The sequence below is a fragment of the Cavia porcellus genome, unplaced genomic scaffold (assembly GCF_034190915.1).
Source record: "Cavia porcellus strain 051 isolate PalLab524CR breed Dunkin Hartley unplaced genomic scaffold, mCavPor4.1 scaffold_1, whole genome shotgun sequence".
NCBI lineage: Eukaryota > Metazoa > Chordata > Mammalia > Rodentia > Caviidae > Cavia > Cavia porcellus.
Window position 1 is genome coordinate 191,608,242 of NW_026947484.1, and position 20,945 is coordinate 191,629,186.

The 20,945-nt window shown below is 37.6% G+C and overlaps 1 protein-coding gene across 2 annotated transcripts in view; it reads right to left on the minus strand.

Annotated features, from left to right (window-relative positions):
* Positions 1 to 2,052: 2,052 nt before the first annotated feature.
* Melk (maternal embryonic leucine zipper kinase) overlaps positions 2,053 to 20,945 on the minus strand; it is a 91,032-nt gene continuing 72,139 nt past the window's right edge. For both annotated transcript variants that reach the window (XM_063225338.1, XM_013153238.3), the window contains exons 12-18: positions 20,370 to 20,489; positions 16,274 to 16,384; positions 12,252 to 12,483; positions 9,604 to 9,700; positions 8,097 to 8,265; positions 5,068 to 5,171; positions 2,053 to 2,578 (exon numbers count right to left, since the gene is read on the minus strand). In XM_063225338.1, the coding sequence (XP_063081408.1) occupies positions 2,401 to 2,578; positions 5,068 to 5,171; positions 8,097 to 8,265; positions 9,604 to 9,700; positions 12,252 to 12,483; positions 16,274 to 16,384; positions 20,370 to 20,489 (1,011 nt within the window). In that variant the 3' untranslated portion in view covers positions 2,053 to 2,400. The remainder of the gene's footprint in view (positions 2,579 to 5,067; positions 5,172 to 8,096; positions 8,266 to 9,603; positions 9,701 to 12,251; positions 12,484 to 16,273; positions 16,385 to 20,369; positions 20,490 to 20,945) is intronic.

Here is a 20,945-nt window from a genome sequence, read left to right on the forward strand (position 1 = left end):
TGAGGCAGGAGGATCACCCTGAGTTTGAGATCAGCTTGGATTATAAGGTGAGCTTAAGGCCAGCCTGAACTGCATAGCCAGACTCTGTCTCAAAAAAGACTAAATAAATAAACAATAAAGTGTTACTAGCTGGCTGAGGTTTCATGCTCATACAGAAATCACAAACTGGCAAAGTATAGCTCTTTAGTATTAACAGGGCTGAGATTTGAACGTTAGTGTCTAACAGCTCTGTTTATGTTAATGACCTCTTTACCTCTCAAAGCAAACAACTACTGACAGGGCTTGGGAACTCTTCCAGCCACCAGAGATGCCAGCTCCCAGCTATTCTTCACTACTCTCTGTTGCTCTCTGGCTGCCAGCTGTTGACACTGCTACCAGCTCTGGCTGCTGGTTACTGTTGGCACTAACAGCCCTTGGTGTCACCAGCTCAGCATGTGCTACTCAAGACAAATCAAAAATTGGCAGGAATATGGTATCCAGACAATACTAGTGTTGAATATAGAAAACTAGGGACTCTCAGACATCACTGGCATGATTGCTAGGCTCCACATGGGGATCAGAAAGAGATTCTGCAAGTAGACAAACCACACCTTCCTGTAAGCCAGGCTTTTATAGGTAAATGGAGGCAACTTGAGACTATACTCGTAAGTGAAATCAGACTCACATTTGTAAATATCATGTTGTCTCTTTAGTGTAAAAAATAAAAACTGAAAGAGTAACAAGAGCCAAAATGTACAATAAGTATTGTAATAATGAAAAGGAAAGAAGTGTTTAAAAGGAAAGAACAACTTGTAAGTATACACATATAACTGTGTATGTTTGGGTGTACAAGATAGGTAACCATACTACTAATTCTCTGTTAGTTCATGAGAAAGAACAGTTTGTGCTGTCATTGTTTGAGTGTTCTTTTTTTTTTTTTTTTTTTTTTTTGTACAGGAGATCGAACTCATGACCTTGTGCCTGTCAGGCAGGCGCTCATGCTACTCAGCTAAATCCCTGGCCCGGATTGTTTTATCCTTTGATTTTGTAACTTGAGCAACTACTTCTAAGATAACAAGTGTAATGTATTAACTAGTGTTGATTGATTACTGTTTTCTTTTTTGAAATTGTGTATTATTTCTACTCTTTGTTTTGTTTTTAAAAATAAAAAAATTCAAAATAAAGGAGAGAATATTAAAGTATGTGAATTATATTTCAATAAAGCAGTTATTTTAATAAGTAAGATCCTCTGATGGCTCTCCTCTTTCAAAGCATTTAGTTTAGACCTAGTTCCTTCACGACTCATTTTCAGCTAGCTTCATTTCTTATCTTTTTGTACATACTCCTCTGTCAGAATGTCGTACTTCCTTTTTCTTTCTAGTGAATCCCAATATATCCTTCAAGAATAAATTCTGCCTCCTCCAAGAAGTCACTCTGCCTTCACCTCACCTCCTCTATGCCATGGCGTCCATGCATCAGCAGCCAACTCTGACTCCCTGGGTTTACGAGACTGTATCATCCTCACTGCTAGCACCTAACTCCTATAAGTACTTAGTAAATGTTTACTGAATAAATGAATGACAGAACATCCCCTGGCTATTGACCAGAAATAGTGCTATCTTTTTTCCAACTAGTTTAATTGGTAAAATCCATACAAATGTAACTTGAGTTCTGGTCTTCAGAGACCAATAAAATGAAATAAAAATACAAAATTGAGGCCAACACTGAGACTTAGGGAAATTACCATAAAGGAACATTTCATGGGGGTTCACAGTTCGAATACTTATCATTGTTGACTGAACATACTTACTGAAGTCAATACTCTTTTATTCAACATATTAAATGTGTTGTTTAACTCTGGTAACCACAGCTGTGACTTAGTTAACGATCTCAATAAATCCTACTTAAATCAGAGACAGGAAAAAATTATGCAAATGAATTCTTATCTGTTTTTCTGCCCAAGGCATATTTGATAACAGATAAAACACACTCCAAATAGTCTCTACTTAATAATCAGGAAGCCATTTGAGGTTTTATTTGGATCAAAATCAAATACAAAGAACAGAAGCCTGCTACATTCACAAACAGTTTTATTTTGGGAAAAAAATATATATTAAAAGGAGAAAGGTAAGAGCTTGCATCCACACACAGATCGAAATCTGGGAAAGTCAATGGTTATTAATAAACAAAGCCACATGATTAAAAAAAGACAGTAACAGATAATGACAGATGGGCTTGCCTTCATTTCATCTACAAAATAATACCCTTTACTTAAAGACAAAAGGTATTAGTCTTTAAGATAGCTCTTCAGAAATAAGTTTGTAGTTCCAATGGACTTTAAAATCAAACTAATCACATCGGTCTCCATGTAAGTTGTATTACATTCATGTTCAAGCGGGCAGGATAGAAACCATCCATCAATTACACCTTGCAGCTAGACAGGATATCTTCCACTAATCTCTTGTAAACCCAGGCATCACCCTTCAGTCGCTGCCTCCTGATACCCACCACATCAGGCTTCTGAAGCTGGCATACCTCTAGTTCAAACTGCATTGTCACCTTGCCAAAGTCTGACTGTGTTTGACACTTCAGTGTATAGCTGTGAAAAACAAAATAACAGTTAGTAGGAAAACCATGAATATTCTGTATTGTACCAGAGGTTGCTAAGCTTCTAAGAAGCTGGAGGGGAAATGAGACGTTATTTCATATCAAGCAAAGTACAACTGTTTAGTTTCCAAATGGCCTGGCTATGCTTTAGTGATAGAGTAAGACTGGTGTATTCCCAGAAGCTGAACAAAGATCCTAGGAGAGAATAAAGAAGAAAAAGCTTTACCAGAATTCTCCGGCTCCGGAGAAAAGCCCTTCTTTCATAGCTACACATGCCACTCATGCTTGGGAAATCTGGCATTCTTTATGCATCTCTTTCAGCAGTGTAATCCAGGAACATTAGGCCATTTTCACAATGTTTACAACAAAGGAAAGCACGGAGAAGGTTAAGAGTATTTTGCATACACACATCTTGTCAGAAACTTCTGTCTCTCATGTAAATAAAACTGAAACCACTACCCTATCAGAAGGACACATATTTTTGAGAGTTTAGTAACAAAAAATCATGACTCTTAACACTTAAAGCAGAAAGCAAAAGCAAGAGACAGCTGAAGGAAATGGTATTTTCCCATAGCGGGATGCTTAGTGTCAGAACTACTACCAACATTAGTTACCCACGAAGGAAAGGACCAGGAGAAGCGAAGTTTGAAATGCATCTTAAAAAATAGAAATGATCCTGAAAAGGTGCATAAGTTGAATTCATCCAAATGAAATTATCTTAAAAACTGCTTTACATTATAGTTTTATTTGTTTTACTTACCATCAATTAACAATAAACACTATGCCTGATTTTAAATTTCAGCTCCTCTAAATATTTAAGGGCATAATATTGGGCACTTTTCTACAGAAATGTAGAGAAATTTTTTTGCTTGTTATGTATTACGAAATTTCACAAATTACCATTCTTTGTCTTACTAACTTATCTATTTTGGGAAAAGAGCACGATCTCTTAAGAAAAATAAGCAGTCAAATCAGAAATACCAAAGAGTTCTTTTTTATTTTTCTTTTGTGGCAACTCTCTACCACTAAGGTACAGCCCCAGCTCTATCTATCCATCCACCCATCCATCTACTGAGACAGCGTCTCAGGAAGTTGCTCGGGATAGCCTCAAAATTGTGACTCTCAGGCTCAGTAGTCAAGGAGAGTGAAGCATACAACAGTTTAATCTGAAGGCATTTTGTACTTACTGGAAAAAGACAACAATGCAACATAACTGACATTATAAACATCACCCCACTGAAAAATAGCTTTGTCTTTCTCTTTTGTTAGAGACAATGAAAAAAAAAAAAAAACTAGAAAGGAAAAGGAAAAGAAAAGGGTCAAACAGAAATCTCCTGGTTACTCAGAAAGTTAAGAAGACAAAGTATTGGTTAGCATCCAGTTACTGATCCAACAGATTACATGCTGAAGGGAAGATTATCCAAAGCTCTGTGAAGATTCTCCAACCAAGCCCTCAAGCACGAGGAGAGCAGATTGAGTTAAATGGATGTGTTCTAATGAAGCCAAAAGAAAATCTGGATTCATGTAATGTTTACAGACAGTAAAAGTGAAATTACACTTGGAAAAGACTGTTTCTTAAATATTACTCTATAATGACTATTCCATTTATATGGTTTTGATAAATCTATCAGTGGCTCTACCTAACTGCTTTAAAAAAGAAGTTTTAAAACTGGGTGTAGTGGCTCATGCCTGTAATCCCAGCACTTGGGAGACAGAGGCAGGAGGATCCTTGCAAATTCGAGACCAGCCTGGGCTACATAGTGAGATCAAGGCCAGCCTGCACTGCAGAGTGAGACCTTGTCTCAAAAAACAAAAAAAAAAAAAAAGAAAAGAAAAGAAAAGAAAAAAGAAAAAAGAAAGAAAGAAATTTAAAAACATACATTAGTGAAAATGCCTAGAAATACAAACATCTGGAGTAACTAATGCAAGGCTGTTCAAAGCATAGAACATCACTAAAGAGAGAGTTTATTAAAGAATAGGGAAAAATTTAAGTCACTTCATTAAAGTACTAAAAGTCCAATCCTGTAAGATAGTCAGTCATAAAGCGAGTTCTATACAAATTCTGAATTGTTCAAAATAGTTCATTAATTTAATTATAACTGATAAAAATTACTATAAGGTAGGAAATTCAAAGGAAAGCAGAATTTAAAAGAAAATTGGAAGTTCAGTTTTTTTCTGGTCTGAAATGAAAGTCTAATTTTCAAAGTGGGTCAGGGGTTTAGCTCAGTGGCATAAGTGCCTGTTTGGCAAGCACAAGGTTGTGAGCTCAATCCCTGGAACCACTAATTTTCAAAGCAGTGACAAATTGGATACTTACTAAGTCAAATAAAAGCAAATAAATTATGAACAATGATGTCTGTAAAAACTTTTTGGAAAATGGTGAGAAAAAAAATTTAAGTGGCAAAGTTGAGAGAACCAACCCTCAGTTCTTCAAAGTCCAAGTAAGTGATAAGTGAAACAATCTCTAAGGGAGCTTCTTACCCTTTCTGTACAAAGTCAACATGCTTCTTTGGGAGAACAGACATTAATTCACTCAAGAGTTGATCAGGATTCACTAATCTGGTTGTAGTCACATTATAGTGAAGCTTTAAAAAGAAAATACAGAGGCAAGAGTAAATCTTTACATCAGGACAAAGTTCACCCTATCTCATCTAGAGACACAAAACTCCTCCAAACGGCTCAATCCCCTCCCCACTTTTAGAGCCAAGGGCTCACTGTGTCCTCGGCAGTCCCCAGACTCATCATCTTTTCTGCCTAATCCTCTCAAGTACCAAAATTACAGGTGTACGTCACCCACCATACCTGGCTGTAACACCTTTTCAAACAGAAGTATCTCAAGAAAATCCTGGAAATACCGACAGTCAACTCTGCTATCAGAATTAAGATGGACTGGGGAAGCTTGGAGAAAAATGTTTATTAGGAATACACAGTTATTCCATATTCCACACTGTCACCCCTCTCCTACCAATCTTTTTAAATTAGTTAATATAAAACAGCACCAACCTATCTAAACTTTACCTGTGTTCCCCTTTCTACACCAGGACACAGACATTAACAGTCCCGACAGGTAAACTGTGGGAAGGGGAAACAGATGCTCTAGAGAGCCTGCTTTGTATGGAGATGGAGATGCGTCCCCAATTCTTTCTGGATTAGAGTTTCAGGAGCTAATTCTATCCCAACTTTTTAAGGGAATAAATTAATAGGTATTTAAGGGAATAAATTAATAGGTATTTGTTTAAAGACGTAATGTTTCTTCTTACTGACTGAGAGAGAGCACAGTTCTAAGAAACAGTTTCATTCCTAACTGGTATCTATCCTTTTAGGCTGAACAACTATTTATTATACTTTCTATATGAAAGGCACCATTTCAGTAGGTCCTAGAGAAAGGGGAAAGAATGTTTTCCTAGTAGTTCTTTCATTGTTAAACAAAATTATAGTTTTCTATGCCTTTTATATCTGAGTTCATTTTATACATAACGAAATGCTGATGCAAAAAAGGGTCCAAACAATTTTCAAAATAAGAACCTGTGGCCCAAAGAATAGATCCTTATTTTCTTGAAATATAACTTCCCTTAGGCCAGGCATGGTGGCACATGTCTGTAATTCCAGCACTCAGGAGGCTGAGGCAAGAAGATTGCTGAGAGTTTGAGGCCAGCCTAAGCTGCATAGTGAAATCCTACCTCAAAAAGTCAAAAAAAAAAAAAAAAACAAAAACAAAAACAAAAACCAACTTCCCACACTCTGATATAAATTACTGCTGACATACAAAAAAAAAAATCTGTAAATTTTTAAAATAACATACAGTTCACTGTATGTTAACTAAATCTCAATACACTCATTTTTAGAAAGTGTCCATATAAAGCAAACACCAGTTCACATCACCAGTACAGCAAATGTGAAGTTGAGCGTTAAACAGTCGGAGTTTGTAGCCTCTGCATCAAGTTCTAAAAGAAATAATCAGCAGGGCCAGGATGAGACCCCATTCTTGGCTCCCAAACCAGGGCTCTTCAAGTTAAACTGGTTTAGTCCTGACGATAATAAGTAGAATACTTATAAATTATAATTTCAATTTCTGCTTCTGTAAAGTAAAGCACAATCCTAATTTATCTATTTACATTTTGGATTTGTAAAGACTGCTTCTTTTTTTTAAAAAAAAATTTTTTTAGGGCTGCTTCGGGAGCCAAAGATTTAGCTCAGTGGCGCAATGCCTGCCTGGCAAGTGAGAGGTCCTGAGTTTGATTCCTGGTACAAAAAAAAAAAAAAAAGACAGCTTCCTAAAAGAGGTTAATTGCATATCACTTGCTATCTTAAAACTAAGGTATTCATTATACTATCTTTCAACTTTTCCACGTTTATGACTTTTTAACGCAAATTATTGGTAAAAAACATGAGGTTAACTTCTTAAAACAAGCCTTTCACTTCTGCAAAAACTTAAAGCATTAAAAAGGGTTAAAAAAATACAAAGTTAGATCAAGTTTCAGATCTTAGGTTTGTGCTAATTAGACTGATTTTGCTACGTTGGAGTTAAAATGCTCAGTGCTGACAATAACGATCCTTAACACTGCAACAACGTATTAGATTAATAAAGCATTTCATACGCATTGGAGCATCCTATGTGTACAGCCTGCTTCAACAGCTCACCTCCACAGAGCTGCCAGAGTAGGCATTATCTCCAGATTCTACAAATGCAGAAAACAAGGGAGCCAGGGAGAAAATGACCTGTCTAAGCTGTAAGGTATGAAGCTGGAGTTAGACTAATCCTCAGATTCCCAATCTTGTGGTTTTATTCTGTGTCCAGGAAGTATGGGGACTAACTAGAAGGTCAATACAGCAACTTCTACTAGGACATTCGGGTTCCGAACATTTTACATAGATGAACAGTGTTAGAGCATTACTCATCGGTATTTGATAGACTCTTAGCAAGTTTCCTTAAGTTTATGTCATGTTTTATAATGAAATGACACTAAGGTTTTCTTAGTCCCAATATAAAGTTCTATAATACGTCCTGTCCCTGCTAAAGAAACCTCAGAAAAGATAAAATGCACCTACTAAAAAGCTACATGTAACATCAAACTTCTCGGTGCACTCTATAAATTGAACAAGCCAATAAACACTCGTAAGTGCTATCTTCTACTTTGAGACAAAGCATCAATGAGATGGCAGAACATTCGCAAGTGCCTTCTTCCTTCTTTATGCCCCCCCATCACTAAGGCAGCTCTGAGCTCCCTACAGATACCCTGTGCTTGCCCCTCCTGCCTCTAAATCCCTCCATGCGACCTTGAATATTTGAATTCGTTCTTTGAAGACAGACTATCAATTTACTTGTATTCTCAAAATGTACTGCATAGAAATAACGTGCATTTTAAATGCTCAAAAATATATTAACTAAATAAATGCATAAGTAAATAAAAATACTAATCGACTCACTCATTCAATACTTCTCTTAAAACAAATAAAAAAAACAGCAGCTAGCTTCTGCAGCCCTTACCTAAGCACCCCAGCCCGCTTACCTTTACCCTCCGTGGCCCGTCTCGGGCACATCCCTTCCTTCTGCTCCGGGTGAGCACAGTGATAACCTTATCCAGTCCCCTTTCAAGGCTCCCGAATACTCTGGTTCCTTTTCTTTTTGGAGTATCCTCCATATATGCCTGGTTAAGGTCTACTTCCACTGAGCGGCACCTTTAAACACAACAAAGCACGGATTGGGCCTCCTGTTGTCTCCCTACACACTTAGCTAGGTGAGGTCAGCCAAGGCCAGCTTGTCTCTCTCCTCCTCTGAAGGCCCAACGGTGTCTCCCCTAAAGGAGCCATCACCCATGCCCCTAGTCAATTGCCACACAGCAAAACTGTTTTCCCCTTTATTTTGTTTTTTTGAAGGGCGTTCTGTTTTGATGTCGAATATGTTAAAAAGTATAAAGAACAGTATAATGAACACCCATATCTGCTCCTAGATATGTAGATATCTGCTCCTAGTGTACACAGCTAATACACTACAGTTCTGAAATTTCTATCAATATTAATAGCTAATATTATTAAATAGTTAATATTTTGCCACACTAGCTTTGTCTAAATAGTTAATAAATACACTAAATATATGTACATATTTGCTGAGTCATCTAAAGATGTTAAAATATTTCAGTCTGAAACACTTCAGCTTGTACCACCAATGAAGAATATTTTTATGAAACCACAATACCATCATCACATTTAAAAATTAACAATTCCATAGATTCATCTCATACAGTTCACACTGTAGTTCCTCCAGTGACCCAAAATGTATCATGCTTAAAAAACAAAAAGTTGTGAAAGACAACAGCAGCCAGGCATGATGGTGCACACCTCTAACACCAGTCACTCAGGAGGCCAAGACAAGTGAGCAAGTCCAAGAGCTGCCTAGGCAACTTAGTTAGACTGTCTCAAAATTTCAAAAAGGGGATATAGCTCAGTGGCACAGCACCTGCCTAGCAAGTGTGAGGTCCTGAGTTCGATTCCCAGTACATAAAAAGAAAAATTTTTTAAAGGTTGGTATAGGTTTTGCTTAGAATGCACAAGGCTCTGGGTTGAATTCCTAGTGTAAAAAAAAAGAATAAATAAAGCCAATGAAAGGTCACTTATGCCACGGAGCTTTTCATCCAAGAGAAGGCTTCCTTTGAAACATCAGTTAACGTACCCTTTATTACTTGGGAGAATGCTGCCTGCTAGTGGATTTCTATATTCTACCGGCAAAAAAAAAAAAGGAGAAAGTGAACATCGAAGAGAAAATTATATGGCCAGGAAGCTGTTAAGATGCCAATCCCACTACTGGTCATCAGTTTCACAATGCCACTCCATTCGGGTAGGGGCAGTAGTAGCTCCAGTAATGGCCACGGACCACCCTCATGAAAACAGGTGTTCCTGGAGTGTAGTCTCCAACAGTATCTATGCCACAGGTCGCCTTAACCAGGTATGTCACAGAAAAAAGAAAAGAAATCTCAGTATAGATCAAAGATCAAAGAATACAAAACACCAAACACTTACCGCCTCTCAGGACTAATGACACCTGTCACTAACTTGTCCGTTACTGCTGAATTTCCTGGGGTTTTAACTGGGGTCTCTTTCAGGCACTGGTTCCTGGCTATCAGAAAAACAACAAACACAAATCACATGTAGCTGATACACTACAGTTCTGAAACTTCTATCAATAATGTATGTGTCACTTTATTCACTGACTCAGAAATACTGTAATCCTTTGGCCAGCAAAGTTAAAGATTCTATTTAAAGAGATGTCATGTAATTTATGAGAAGCAAAATCATTCTGCCTTGCACGTGTAGCTTTCTTTCATTTCACTGAAAACTGAGCTCATATGTGTTTTATAAATATCATATGATAATCTAAATTGATCAAATACAGATTTCAAGCGTACTAATTCCCCTGTCTTTAAAGTCAATCTGTATTTATACAATAGCCTAATTTACTCCTTTAATTGATTCAGCATTGGAAAGTATTAATTCAATGGCCCTACTCAGCGCCTTGGTAGGCAAAATGATCAGCACCCTTAAAATCTTGACAAAAATTATTAAACAGATAAAAGTTTTGTTATTTTCCTATATTTCTGTTCCAGAATTTCATACTTTAGACAAGGTATTTGCATCCCAGACAGTTTGGGACAAATCTGCATTAATGAACCTGGTTACCACTGACTAGTTAACTTTTTGTTCATGATCTACTGTTCTGTGCCTTTAGAAATATTTGCTATATGACAATAAAGATACAGTATCAAACTTTTAAGAAAAGAATGACAGTTTGGTTTTGCATATAATCCTTAAACTCTACTCTCACTAATTCTATAACAACAAGAAAATAAGATCAATTGAAATATCTGTGAAAACAGTTTTCATCTTTGCAAACCACGAGTGTCTGCCACCATAGACAGCTGCCTTCTGACAAATACCACTGACAGGATTATACAGGAGTCACAAAACTGAATTAATGTATATATCCAAAATAACTCACTGTGAAAGTAAAATGCACTAATAGAAGCTATCAATTTTAGCATCAGTTACTTACTCCCTTACACAGCTCTTAAATTTAAAGACAACAGTCAGTAATAGTTTTTAACCGACACAATCCGGAAAGAACAATGCATGTAAACTGGTGACACTTCAAGATCTTAAAATAAATCCCAAGCTAAACACATTTCAATACCTTAGAGTTACATAAAAATTATCAATAAAGAAAATGACTATATGGTACTATCAAAATTTTTTTAAAATCTGTGAATGAGCCGCATAGTGATACACACCTATAATCCCAGCACTTGGGAGGCTGTGAGTTCGAGGCCAGCTTGGGCTACATAGTGAGCTCAAGGCCATCCTGAACTACACAGCGAGACCACATCTCTCCAAAAAATAAATTAAAAAATCTCTGAATGAGCTAAATGAGCTGAAGGTCCATCTTACTTCCCGGATCAACTCGATTCATAAGGACACTGTAGACAGAAACTAAGGCCCTACTCTGCTCAGATGTTATTTCACTGAACCCTCATAACAAGCAGAGGCAGTGACACACATGAATACCTATCATCATGGCAAATTAGCCTCACAGTTTTGGAGAAAGTATTATTTGGGTTGACAGAATGGAAAACGCCATTAACATAGTGGGCCTTCCTAACAAATATTAAGGTGTAGTCCTCCATAATATCTTCATGGATAATAAGCTGACTGTCAGTTCCATCAGGAAGCCAGAAGTTCCTTCTTAGTGCTAAGCACTAAGAAGTTTGGCAGCAATTCACACGGCAATGCTTCGGAGTTTGGGTTCACTAGGTCTTAATAAAACACAAGAAGTGGCCACAGTTACTTGAAAAGGGGCTAACAAAGCTTAGGACCATTTTTTAAAGTGACACAGACTAGATCAAGGTAAATAAAATTCCTTTGGGCTCTAGTTTCCTCCTTCATTTGGCAAATACGCTATGCAAGGCTGCAATAAACACGGCAGTCTTCGCTGTAATGACATGTGTGCCTTGTAAGACCCCATCCCAGTTAACTGGTTTCGGGTCTACGTTTCAGGAGGCACATAAAAACACTGAAGTATCATAAAAGATAGTTTAAATGGTAATAATTTAAAATTTGAGAGAAAACAAAGGAAATGACAGAGTTGTGGTATCTGGAAACAGACACAGCTATCTGGAAGGGCATACTAGGTATGGGTGGTAATACAACAGGGCAGAACAGGAAAGTGAGGTGGAAATCGAGATGGGTGAGATGGGCTCAGGAAAGCTTCACACTGAGTTGTTGTATTGGGGAATAAATGAGCAAGGAAGATTTAAACCTGGACATGACCTTGGGCGGAATCACTAATGTGAGTCTAGGGTTGCTGAACAGTAAAAATGATAATTGAATTAAATAAGCCCTAACTTGACTTGCTGTTTTGACACCCTATGATGTTATGCATCAATCTTATAAAAGTGGGAAGGAAAAAAAAAATTACCGTTTGAGAAAAATTAACCAATACATTGTCATTTCAACTAATGCAAAGTAACAAGATAAAAAAGGCAAATGACCTCTCTGAGCAATTCTGGACAGCAATGCCATTAAGTAACTTTCGGCCTGCTACATGTTTATTTAACACAGCAAAGAAATGAAATCTGAAGCTCTTTGAATCACTGCTTAAATCACTTAGCAAATACCTTTTGAGGGTGTGGCAGAATAATTTGGTGTAGTGAGTATTTCTCTTTTAAATTGATTCTTATTAACTGGAGTCTCAGGCTGCGGAAATACAAAATTCTCTTCATTCTTTATAGCAGTCTTCTGAGTATATATATTCTCTTTGTTCTCTGATTTATTTGTAGATGCTCTGCATAATATCGGAGTTAATGATTTAGACTCCAGGCCATTTGATTCTGTCCAATACTTGGTAAACTGGAAAAAAAAAAAGCAACTAGATAAAGCACAGTGAAGGAAAAAGTCAATTTCTTTACAACATGCCTTAATCACTTGAAAATTACCTTGCACTATTTTTATTAAAATTAAGTACTATTAAAAGAATGCTGGGGGCTGGGGATTTAACTCAGCAGCATAAGTGCCTGCCTTGCAAGCAGGCAGTCGTGAGTTCGATCCCTGGTACCGATAAAAAAACGAAAAAGACAAAAAAAAAAAAAAAAAAAAAAGAATGCTGTTGGTAATACTGGGAAATTTGAAAACATATATTCAGTTCTTTTTAGGACAGCAGATCACATTAGGCCATTCTACTGACAAATAATTTTCAACATGTTTCAGGTTCAGTGTTCAAACATACCCCAAAAAAATGTTCAAATGGCTATAAATAATCCCTAAGAAATGCTTCCTGCACATAGACTGCCATGGTTTGTCTCTAACATGTACCAAAAATAAAAGGTTGATCAGTGATTATAACCCCTCCCCCTCAAAAGTTAAAAAACTCTTATAGAAATAACTGACAAAATATATTTTAATATTTACAGAAAGGAACAAGCCAGGTATAGTGGTACATGCCTGTAATCCCAGCACTTGGGAGGCTGAGCAAGGGAACTGCTGTGAGTTCGAGGCCAGCCTGGGCTACAAAGTGGGTGCAAGGCCAGTCTGAACTGCACAGGGAGACCCTGCCTCAAAAAACCAAGAGAGAGAGAGAGAGAGAGAGAGAGAGAGAGAGAGAGAGAAATGAAGAAAATGTGAGATAAATTAAAACATAAGAGGACAGATACATGATAAATATTTGTTATCAAATAAACATAGAATAAATTCTCAAGAGACAGAGTTTTGATTTATATATTAAATAGCTATATTACTTTTATGAGATATATCTAAAAGATAAGGGCATGAAAGATTTCAATGGTTTATTTGTACCAATACTGCATATCTCAACTCATGTACTTCCCTAATAGTTCTTATATCGGTTTGCTCAGTTTCCGCCCTCCTAATTCTTAATCATTAGTAATGTTTCAGCTGTTCTTGTTCTTTTGCATTTCTTTACACATTTTAAAGACATTCTGACAAACTTCACAAAAACTTAAAAGTTGAAATTATACTGAATTTAAGATTCAATTTGGAAAAAAGGTTAGTCTTGACCTTCAAATCTCCAAATCCACTATCAGACTGCACTGCCACTCTTTTAAACTCAGTGGCTCAGATCAGCATGCTTTGTGACATTTTAACTTCCCTATTCCTGTTCCCTTCTCCCCAGCTCTCTATGGTAACTTTAGAAACCAATAACCCAAAATCACGATAAAAACCAGTAGCCTGAAGCTAATGGAGAGGGGTTAGAGTTCCCTCAAAGCTTTACCCTCAGAGAATTGTCATTGTCTAACCTGTCTGTTAGTTCTTTGGAAAACTCCACTCTCAAGGCTGACTCATCTTTCGTGCAGTGTGAAGAGTCTTTTCCCACAGATACAGGTTAAACTGCCTGCAATTTCAGCAGTCTGAGAGGCTGAGGATGGAGGATCACAAGTTCAACCCCAGCCTGGTAAACTTAGCAACTTAGTGAAATCCTGTCTCTAAATATAAAGTAAAAAGGGCTGGGGGGTATAGCCTTGTGCAAAGGTTCTGGGTTTAGTTCCCAGTACCACAGAAGAGAAGAGAGGAGAGGAGGAAAGAAGGGAAGAAAGGAGAACAGAAAAGACAACCAAAACAAAGCAAAACAAGGCAGGCAATGAAAACACTACACAGTTGCTTGAGGCAGTAGGGAACCACTGAGGAAATCAACACTTAGAAGGAAAAGATGAAGAACGACGTGTCCATTGCAGCTCTGAAAAGCTCTGACATGTAACCTGGAATCAAAGGCCATGTAACATGTGCGTTCTCAGGAGGGATGCACTTACTTTCTCTAAATTCTCACCTTCAGGTGATGCTGAAGCCCTGCACAAACAGCAAGCTAAGGCAGGTTTTCAACTGTGTGGCTGCACACTGAAAACATGCTCCCAAATATCCATGCAGCCCCTTATAAAGACGAAAGGATTTCTGATTCAGCATCTAAGAAAATCTCCACTGTAAGCATCAGTTCATTGCTATGATAAAGACTCTGTGACCATATATAGTAAAGAATACAGATTTTACAGAATTCATTCAGAAAAGCCAATAAATTACGAATAGCAACATCAAATCCTGGAGAAGGAAGTATACCTGATTATCAGAGTTGTCATGTTATTTTAAATGTCCAGTTTTAACAAATGAAAAATTTTATAAGACATACACATGCAAAGGAATATGAAAGTATGGCCCATATATGGGGGGAAAGCAATTAACCAAAACTGTCCTTAGGGGTGCCTAGACATTGGACTTATCACACAAAGACTATTTGAATCAGTTTTCAAATGCATTCAAAGAACAAAAGCAAAGCATATCGACAGAACCAAAGGAAAGTATAAGAACAGTATCATATGAGTAGTGTATAAATAGCATATTTAGAACAGAAACTCTAGTTGAGACATACAATAATTATAATGAAAAATGTGTCAGAGGAGTTCAGCAGCATTTTAAGTAAGCAGAAGAAAGGATCAGCAAATTTGGAAATAGACTTCAGTGAAATTATCTAGTCTGAGGAACAGAAAGAAAAAAGGAAAAACGAAAGAACAGTATATGCATAGAGAAGAGGGAAGAAAAAAGTATTTGAGAAATAATGTCCAAAAATTTCCAAACTTAATGAAAAACATTAACTTACACACCAAAGAAGCCTAACAAACTGCAAGGAGAATTTTTTTAAAAAGATGATCAAGGGCTGGGGATTTAGCTCAGCAGCGTAAGTGCCTGCCTTGCAAACAGGCAGTCGTGAGTTCAATCCCTGGTACCGATGAAAAAGAAAAAGACAAAAAAAAATGTAAAAAAAAAAAAAAGATCAAAAGGAAAAAACACAGATCAGCTACTGCCCTGTGTTAAGTGGAGAGAGAAGTCATCACAAAGAATCATGAAGAATCTGAGAGGCACAGAAACTGCTCTGGATTTTAATCCTGATGGTAGTCACATGCTGTCAATACACACAAGACTACTGAAAAGGGTAAGTTTAGTCAGGCACAGTGGCACATGGCTGTAATTCCCACACTCAAAAGGCCAAGTCCAAGCTTGCAACCACATTGGGCAATTTGGCAAGACCCTGAGCTATAAAATATAGCTCAGTAGTAGAGCTCTTACCTAAAATGCACACAGTTAGGGGACCAAGAAATGAAGGGAGGTAAGGGAGAGCAATGCAGAAAGAACTAAGATGCATTATATACATGTGCTAGCTCCCCACAATGAATGTTATAATCATTGTATACAACGAACACCCACTAAAATTAAAATTAAAAACTAACATGAGCAAAGTTTTGAGTTCAATCCCAATACTATAAAAGGGAGGAATTAACTACTGAACTACATATGCAAATTATACCATTTTTTTTAAGCTGGGGCAATAAAATATTCCAAAATAGAATCTTGGCTTTCTTAAACTTGAAAATAATTGACTTCCCTTTCATCCATATTTCAATAATCTCATTAGTTTCTCATTAATATTTTCATCAATCTAGAAATTTGTAAGCACACACTTGATTTCAGGTTAGTATACATGTTTTTATGACTTAAACATATAACAGTCTCTGTTTTAAACAGTAATTAAAAACTACCAACCTGGGCCAGGGATAGAGCTCAGTGGCACAAGTGCCCGCCTGGCAAGTGCAAGTCCTGAATTCAATTCCTGGTACAATAAAACAAAAAAGCTACCCACCTGTGGTGTCTGGGGAGCCGATGAGCTGTCTTCACTCCATTCGTAGTCCATAAATCCAGCCATGCAATTTTCGCCACCTGTGGTCACATCTTCCAGACTCATATTCTTTGACTATTCAGTGAAAAGACGAAAGAAGTTTAGAAATACTAGTACTATGCCTGAAGGACCTGAAAACAGAGTAAACCACAGATGGGACACTGAATAAGCTCACCATTTAGTGCAAAAACAGGAAGTCAAGAATTTTTAGTACAAATTATCAGCTCTTCAGAAAACTCTTCCACCATACAACATACTACTTACTTAGCTCAACATTACCACACAGTCACTATGTAATAGACAAATTTACAAATGAAAAGCTTTACAAAAAGCAGAAGTCGAATTTTCAGTTGTAAGAACAGGGCTGGGGACGTAGCTCAGTGGCTCAAGCTCAAGCCTGGTAAGCGCAAGGCTGTGAGTTTGATCCTCAGTTTAAAAAAAAAATTGTTGCAAGAACATACAAAGTAGTTAACTATTTCTACCAGGAATGAGCTGGCCCTATGAAAAGATCTTCCCTGGACCAGACATTGGGGTCCTGTGCTAATACTGTCTCCACGGTAACTTATTTTTCCTCACTCTTTCCTTTCAGTCTCTAAAGTCTAATACTCCGTGGGGTACTGCTGTATTTGTTTCTCCCCCTTCCTTTCTCCTCAATATCTTGTTACTCTGGCCAGTGAGTTTACCTGAATTTCTAATACCTCAGCCTTCATTTCCAGGCCCACTATCACTGCTGTCCAGTTCAAGGACAAACCTTATGTCTTTGCTACCAATCTTTTTACTTCTCAACCAGAGCACCAGAGTTTTTCAGGATTGGCAGTTACCATTAACTAGAGCCACCTGCATGGAGTGCCAGGCTGAGAAACATACTAAAAATAAATATTAAAGCTGAGCCTCAATGAAATGGAGAAAAGTTGAGAGCTATATGAATGACAGCTGTCACGCGTACAACAGCTAAGAGTAACACAACAACATATCCCTGAGCCCACAAGTTCTACACATCACTGGATGAACTTTTCAAAATCATAGCTTTCTCTCTTGCTCAAAAGTCAATCCCCGACAGGCATGGTGGCTCACGCCTGTAATCTCAGCACTCAGGAGACTGAGGCAGGAGGATCCTTGCAAGTTCGAGACCAGCCTGGGCTACAAAGTGAGCTCACAGCCAGCCTGAACAGCATAGCGAGACCTTGTCTCAAAAAGACCCTCCCCCCAGAATCAATCAATCTCCCATACCTATAACACAAGTCTAAAACTCTACCATGGCTCTCAAGTTTGCTGCTGACCAACTCTCCCTACCCTTCCAACTCACTTATTCCTACTTCGCCTCTTGAACTCTCCATTTCACCAAACAACTCTACTATTGCTCACAGATATGTCAAGCACAATTAACAGCATGAGCTTTTGCTAATTCCATTTGTATTGTCCTGCATACTAGGACTCCCTCTTTTCCATTTTTTAAAAAACCCCCTTGTTGGCTCACCTCCCATGCTGATCATTCCCATACTCTAAAGCATCAACATACAGCACACTATTAACCATTTATCCAGTACCCATCACCTCCTACAAATATATATATTTTGTTTTTTGCCTTGATTTAGTTGTTAGAGATTAAGTACTACACCTCATACAGTCTGTATCCTGAGATCCAGCCTGAGACGAGACTCACAGAGATTCACAAGTGTTACTAATCAGATCGCATTATCTAAACAGAGTATATTATCTGTCATCAGAGTATATTATCTGTATTGTTTCTCTAAAACTTCCATATATTGACTGATAATTTAGAATTACTTTTATATAAAAATACTCTGGAGAAAAAGGGTGATTCTTTCTTTTTTTTTTTTTTTTTGTCTTTTTCATTTTTATCGGTACCAAGGATCGAACTCATGACCGCCTGCTTGCAAGGCAGGTGCTTATGCCGCTGAGCTAAATCCCCAGCCCCTAAAAGGGTGATTCTTTATCTATGATTCTATCAAGGGAGAGGTCAGTATCAAAAAACAAACTATACAACTTAGTGATTTGCGTAAAGACCTGACAAAAAACCAAAATTTGATTTCTACTTCATTTGTCATTAACAGCCTATTTGCTATAAAAATTCATCCAATAATATGACTTGCCCAAATGATGATGCTATTAGGTAAATGTTCATTACATAGTAGATGAAAGGTAAGAGTAAAAATCTTCCCAGATACTTTCCACTTGGATACTTTTTATATAAGCAACTCGACTGAGACCAGGCCAATTCAAATAGAAGAAAATTCAATGGCTAAGGAAAGAAAATGTCTCAGACCTGTTAACTGTGCAGTCATAAATTTAAAAACTGATCCCAAGTGAGGACATGGTGGCACATGCCTGTACTCCCAGCTACTGAAGAGGCTGAGGCAGGAGGACTGCAAGTTCCAACCCAGCCTGGGCAACAGAGCAAGACCCAAGCTCAGTCAAGTGATTAAGTGTGGAGGCTTCTAATGTCTTTCTGTAATACCCTTGATCAGAAGCAAATCTCAGGGTTCTGTGTCCTGACCCAAATGAGTCTGCAAGTTTAAAGGGTTTGACATTGTGGACAAGAAGGGTGCCGGCTGATCCATGGGGTGACAAGCAAAAGATCCACCTGGACAAGGAGATATGCCTTCCAATCCACCTCCCCAGGAAATGATCAGACACCACCCTGGGGATGAGGTATTTCACTTCAGAGATTTCTTCACATAACAGCCACTTGTACTGACACTTCCTGTACTCAGTTTGGCTGAAAAGACCAACTAGGGAGGTAAAAATGGGCAGAGGACAATTGGGTGTGGCAGGGACACAATACCCACTATATTCATGATTAACAGGGCCAAAAAGAGGGATCTGAGTCATCAAAGGAATCTGGGAGAGAAAGGAATTCAACTAAAAATGATGAAATAAGTGACGTTTTAACAGGTTTTTGCAGTTTTGAGAACTAAAGGAAAAGATTATCTCATCCACAGTTATTCGAGTTATTTTAAATTCTATAAATAGAGAACCAACTGCTTCTCTCAGCTCAACAAAGGTACAGTTTCCTAATGCTAGATAGTCATTTCAACTGCAACCTGAATTAATCCCAGAGAAGATCATATTATAAAGTTCTATACTCATCTAGCAAAGTATTTGGACAGTCAAATTTTAAGCTATGGGAGATACAAAGAACCACACAAAAAACACATTAATGCAAGCACTTAGGAATAACATGTTGCTTCCAATATGTAAAGCTGCCCTGCCATTGTAAATGTCCATGACAAAGGAAACTAAGAGATAACAAAATACAGAACTTGGTTAAAACCAACTTTCGTGCAAAGAATCTAAGTTATACGAACTATAGCCATGGCAAAAATCTAAAGCTAAACCCTTAACATAAACATTAGATTATTTATTCAAGTATTCTGTGTCATTTCCTGAGTAGATATTATAATACTTACGAAGTATAATAGTCCTGTATTCACAAATCTTATTCCCAATAATTTTTAAAATTATTCTCTACAATTCAGTAACACTGTGTCTTTTTAAGGCCCTTGAATGTACATAAGTTATACAAACACACACACAAAAAACTGGGGCGACAGTAAGATATCAACTGTATCATCTATAATTAGCAGGTTTATTGGCCAATTCTGTTTTCCTTTAACTTACCTATTACTATTTTTTTTTTCATTTGTTTGTTTTTTGGGGACAACATCTTACTATGAAGTTTGGGTTGGCCTTGAACTTGCAGTAACCCTCCTGTCTCAGCCTCTTGAGTACTGGGATTGTAGGCATGCACCATCATGCCTGGCTTAATTTATCTATTTCTGAACTAATCACGAGCTGCTTTTGTGAAGAAAAAGGGCTGGATAGGGAAAGATTTTTTTAAAATGTATGTTAACATTCAAACTTTCAGAGTTCACATCTAGAACTTTCCATTTTTCTCATCAAAAATATTTAAATCTTAAAATATCTTGCCTCTGGCTCCTTGGTGCCAAGAAGTTAATGTTCCCGGCTTATGTTCACTTAGAACAGGGTGGCCCAGGACAAGATGAGCAGACATTCACACAAAAGCTCTAGCATTTACCTTTGGGGTGGCACTGGCAGATTCACAGGAAAAGGAAGGAAGCCGTAAGCGAACTGGTTTTCCCCGAGCCTTCTTGGCTAGAAGCAGAAGATAGGTGGCTGTGAGATGATCATACTGCCACTAAAGGAGAAGGAAATAGAGTTGTTTAGAAAACTAACCTTATGCACTGAAATAATGTTCTATTTAAAATAAGTCTTTTTCTCAATTTTAAAAGTCAACAGCTTCTCAAATAATATGACAGACAGGAATCCTCTGTTCCACACTCTTCACACCTACAGTTCCCACTTGACAGAAAGAGCAACATCTGAAACACTTTTACCAACTTCTGTGTTAACTCCACACATACCTTCATGTTTTTCAACTTCAGATATTACCTACGTATTTCCTACAATGGAAAACGAGAATCTAGATCTACTACGACTCCCTCCCTCGCTCCTCTACGCATCTTATCTCTGCCTCCTACCACGCAATACTGTAATTTTCAGTATCTAAATTTTAAGTAAGCAAGCAGTATTCACAACTAAGTAGGTGTGCTGACACCAAACAATCAGAACAGAGGCCTCCAGCGAGTAGGGT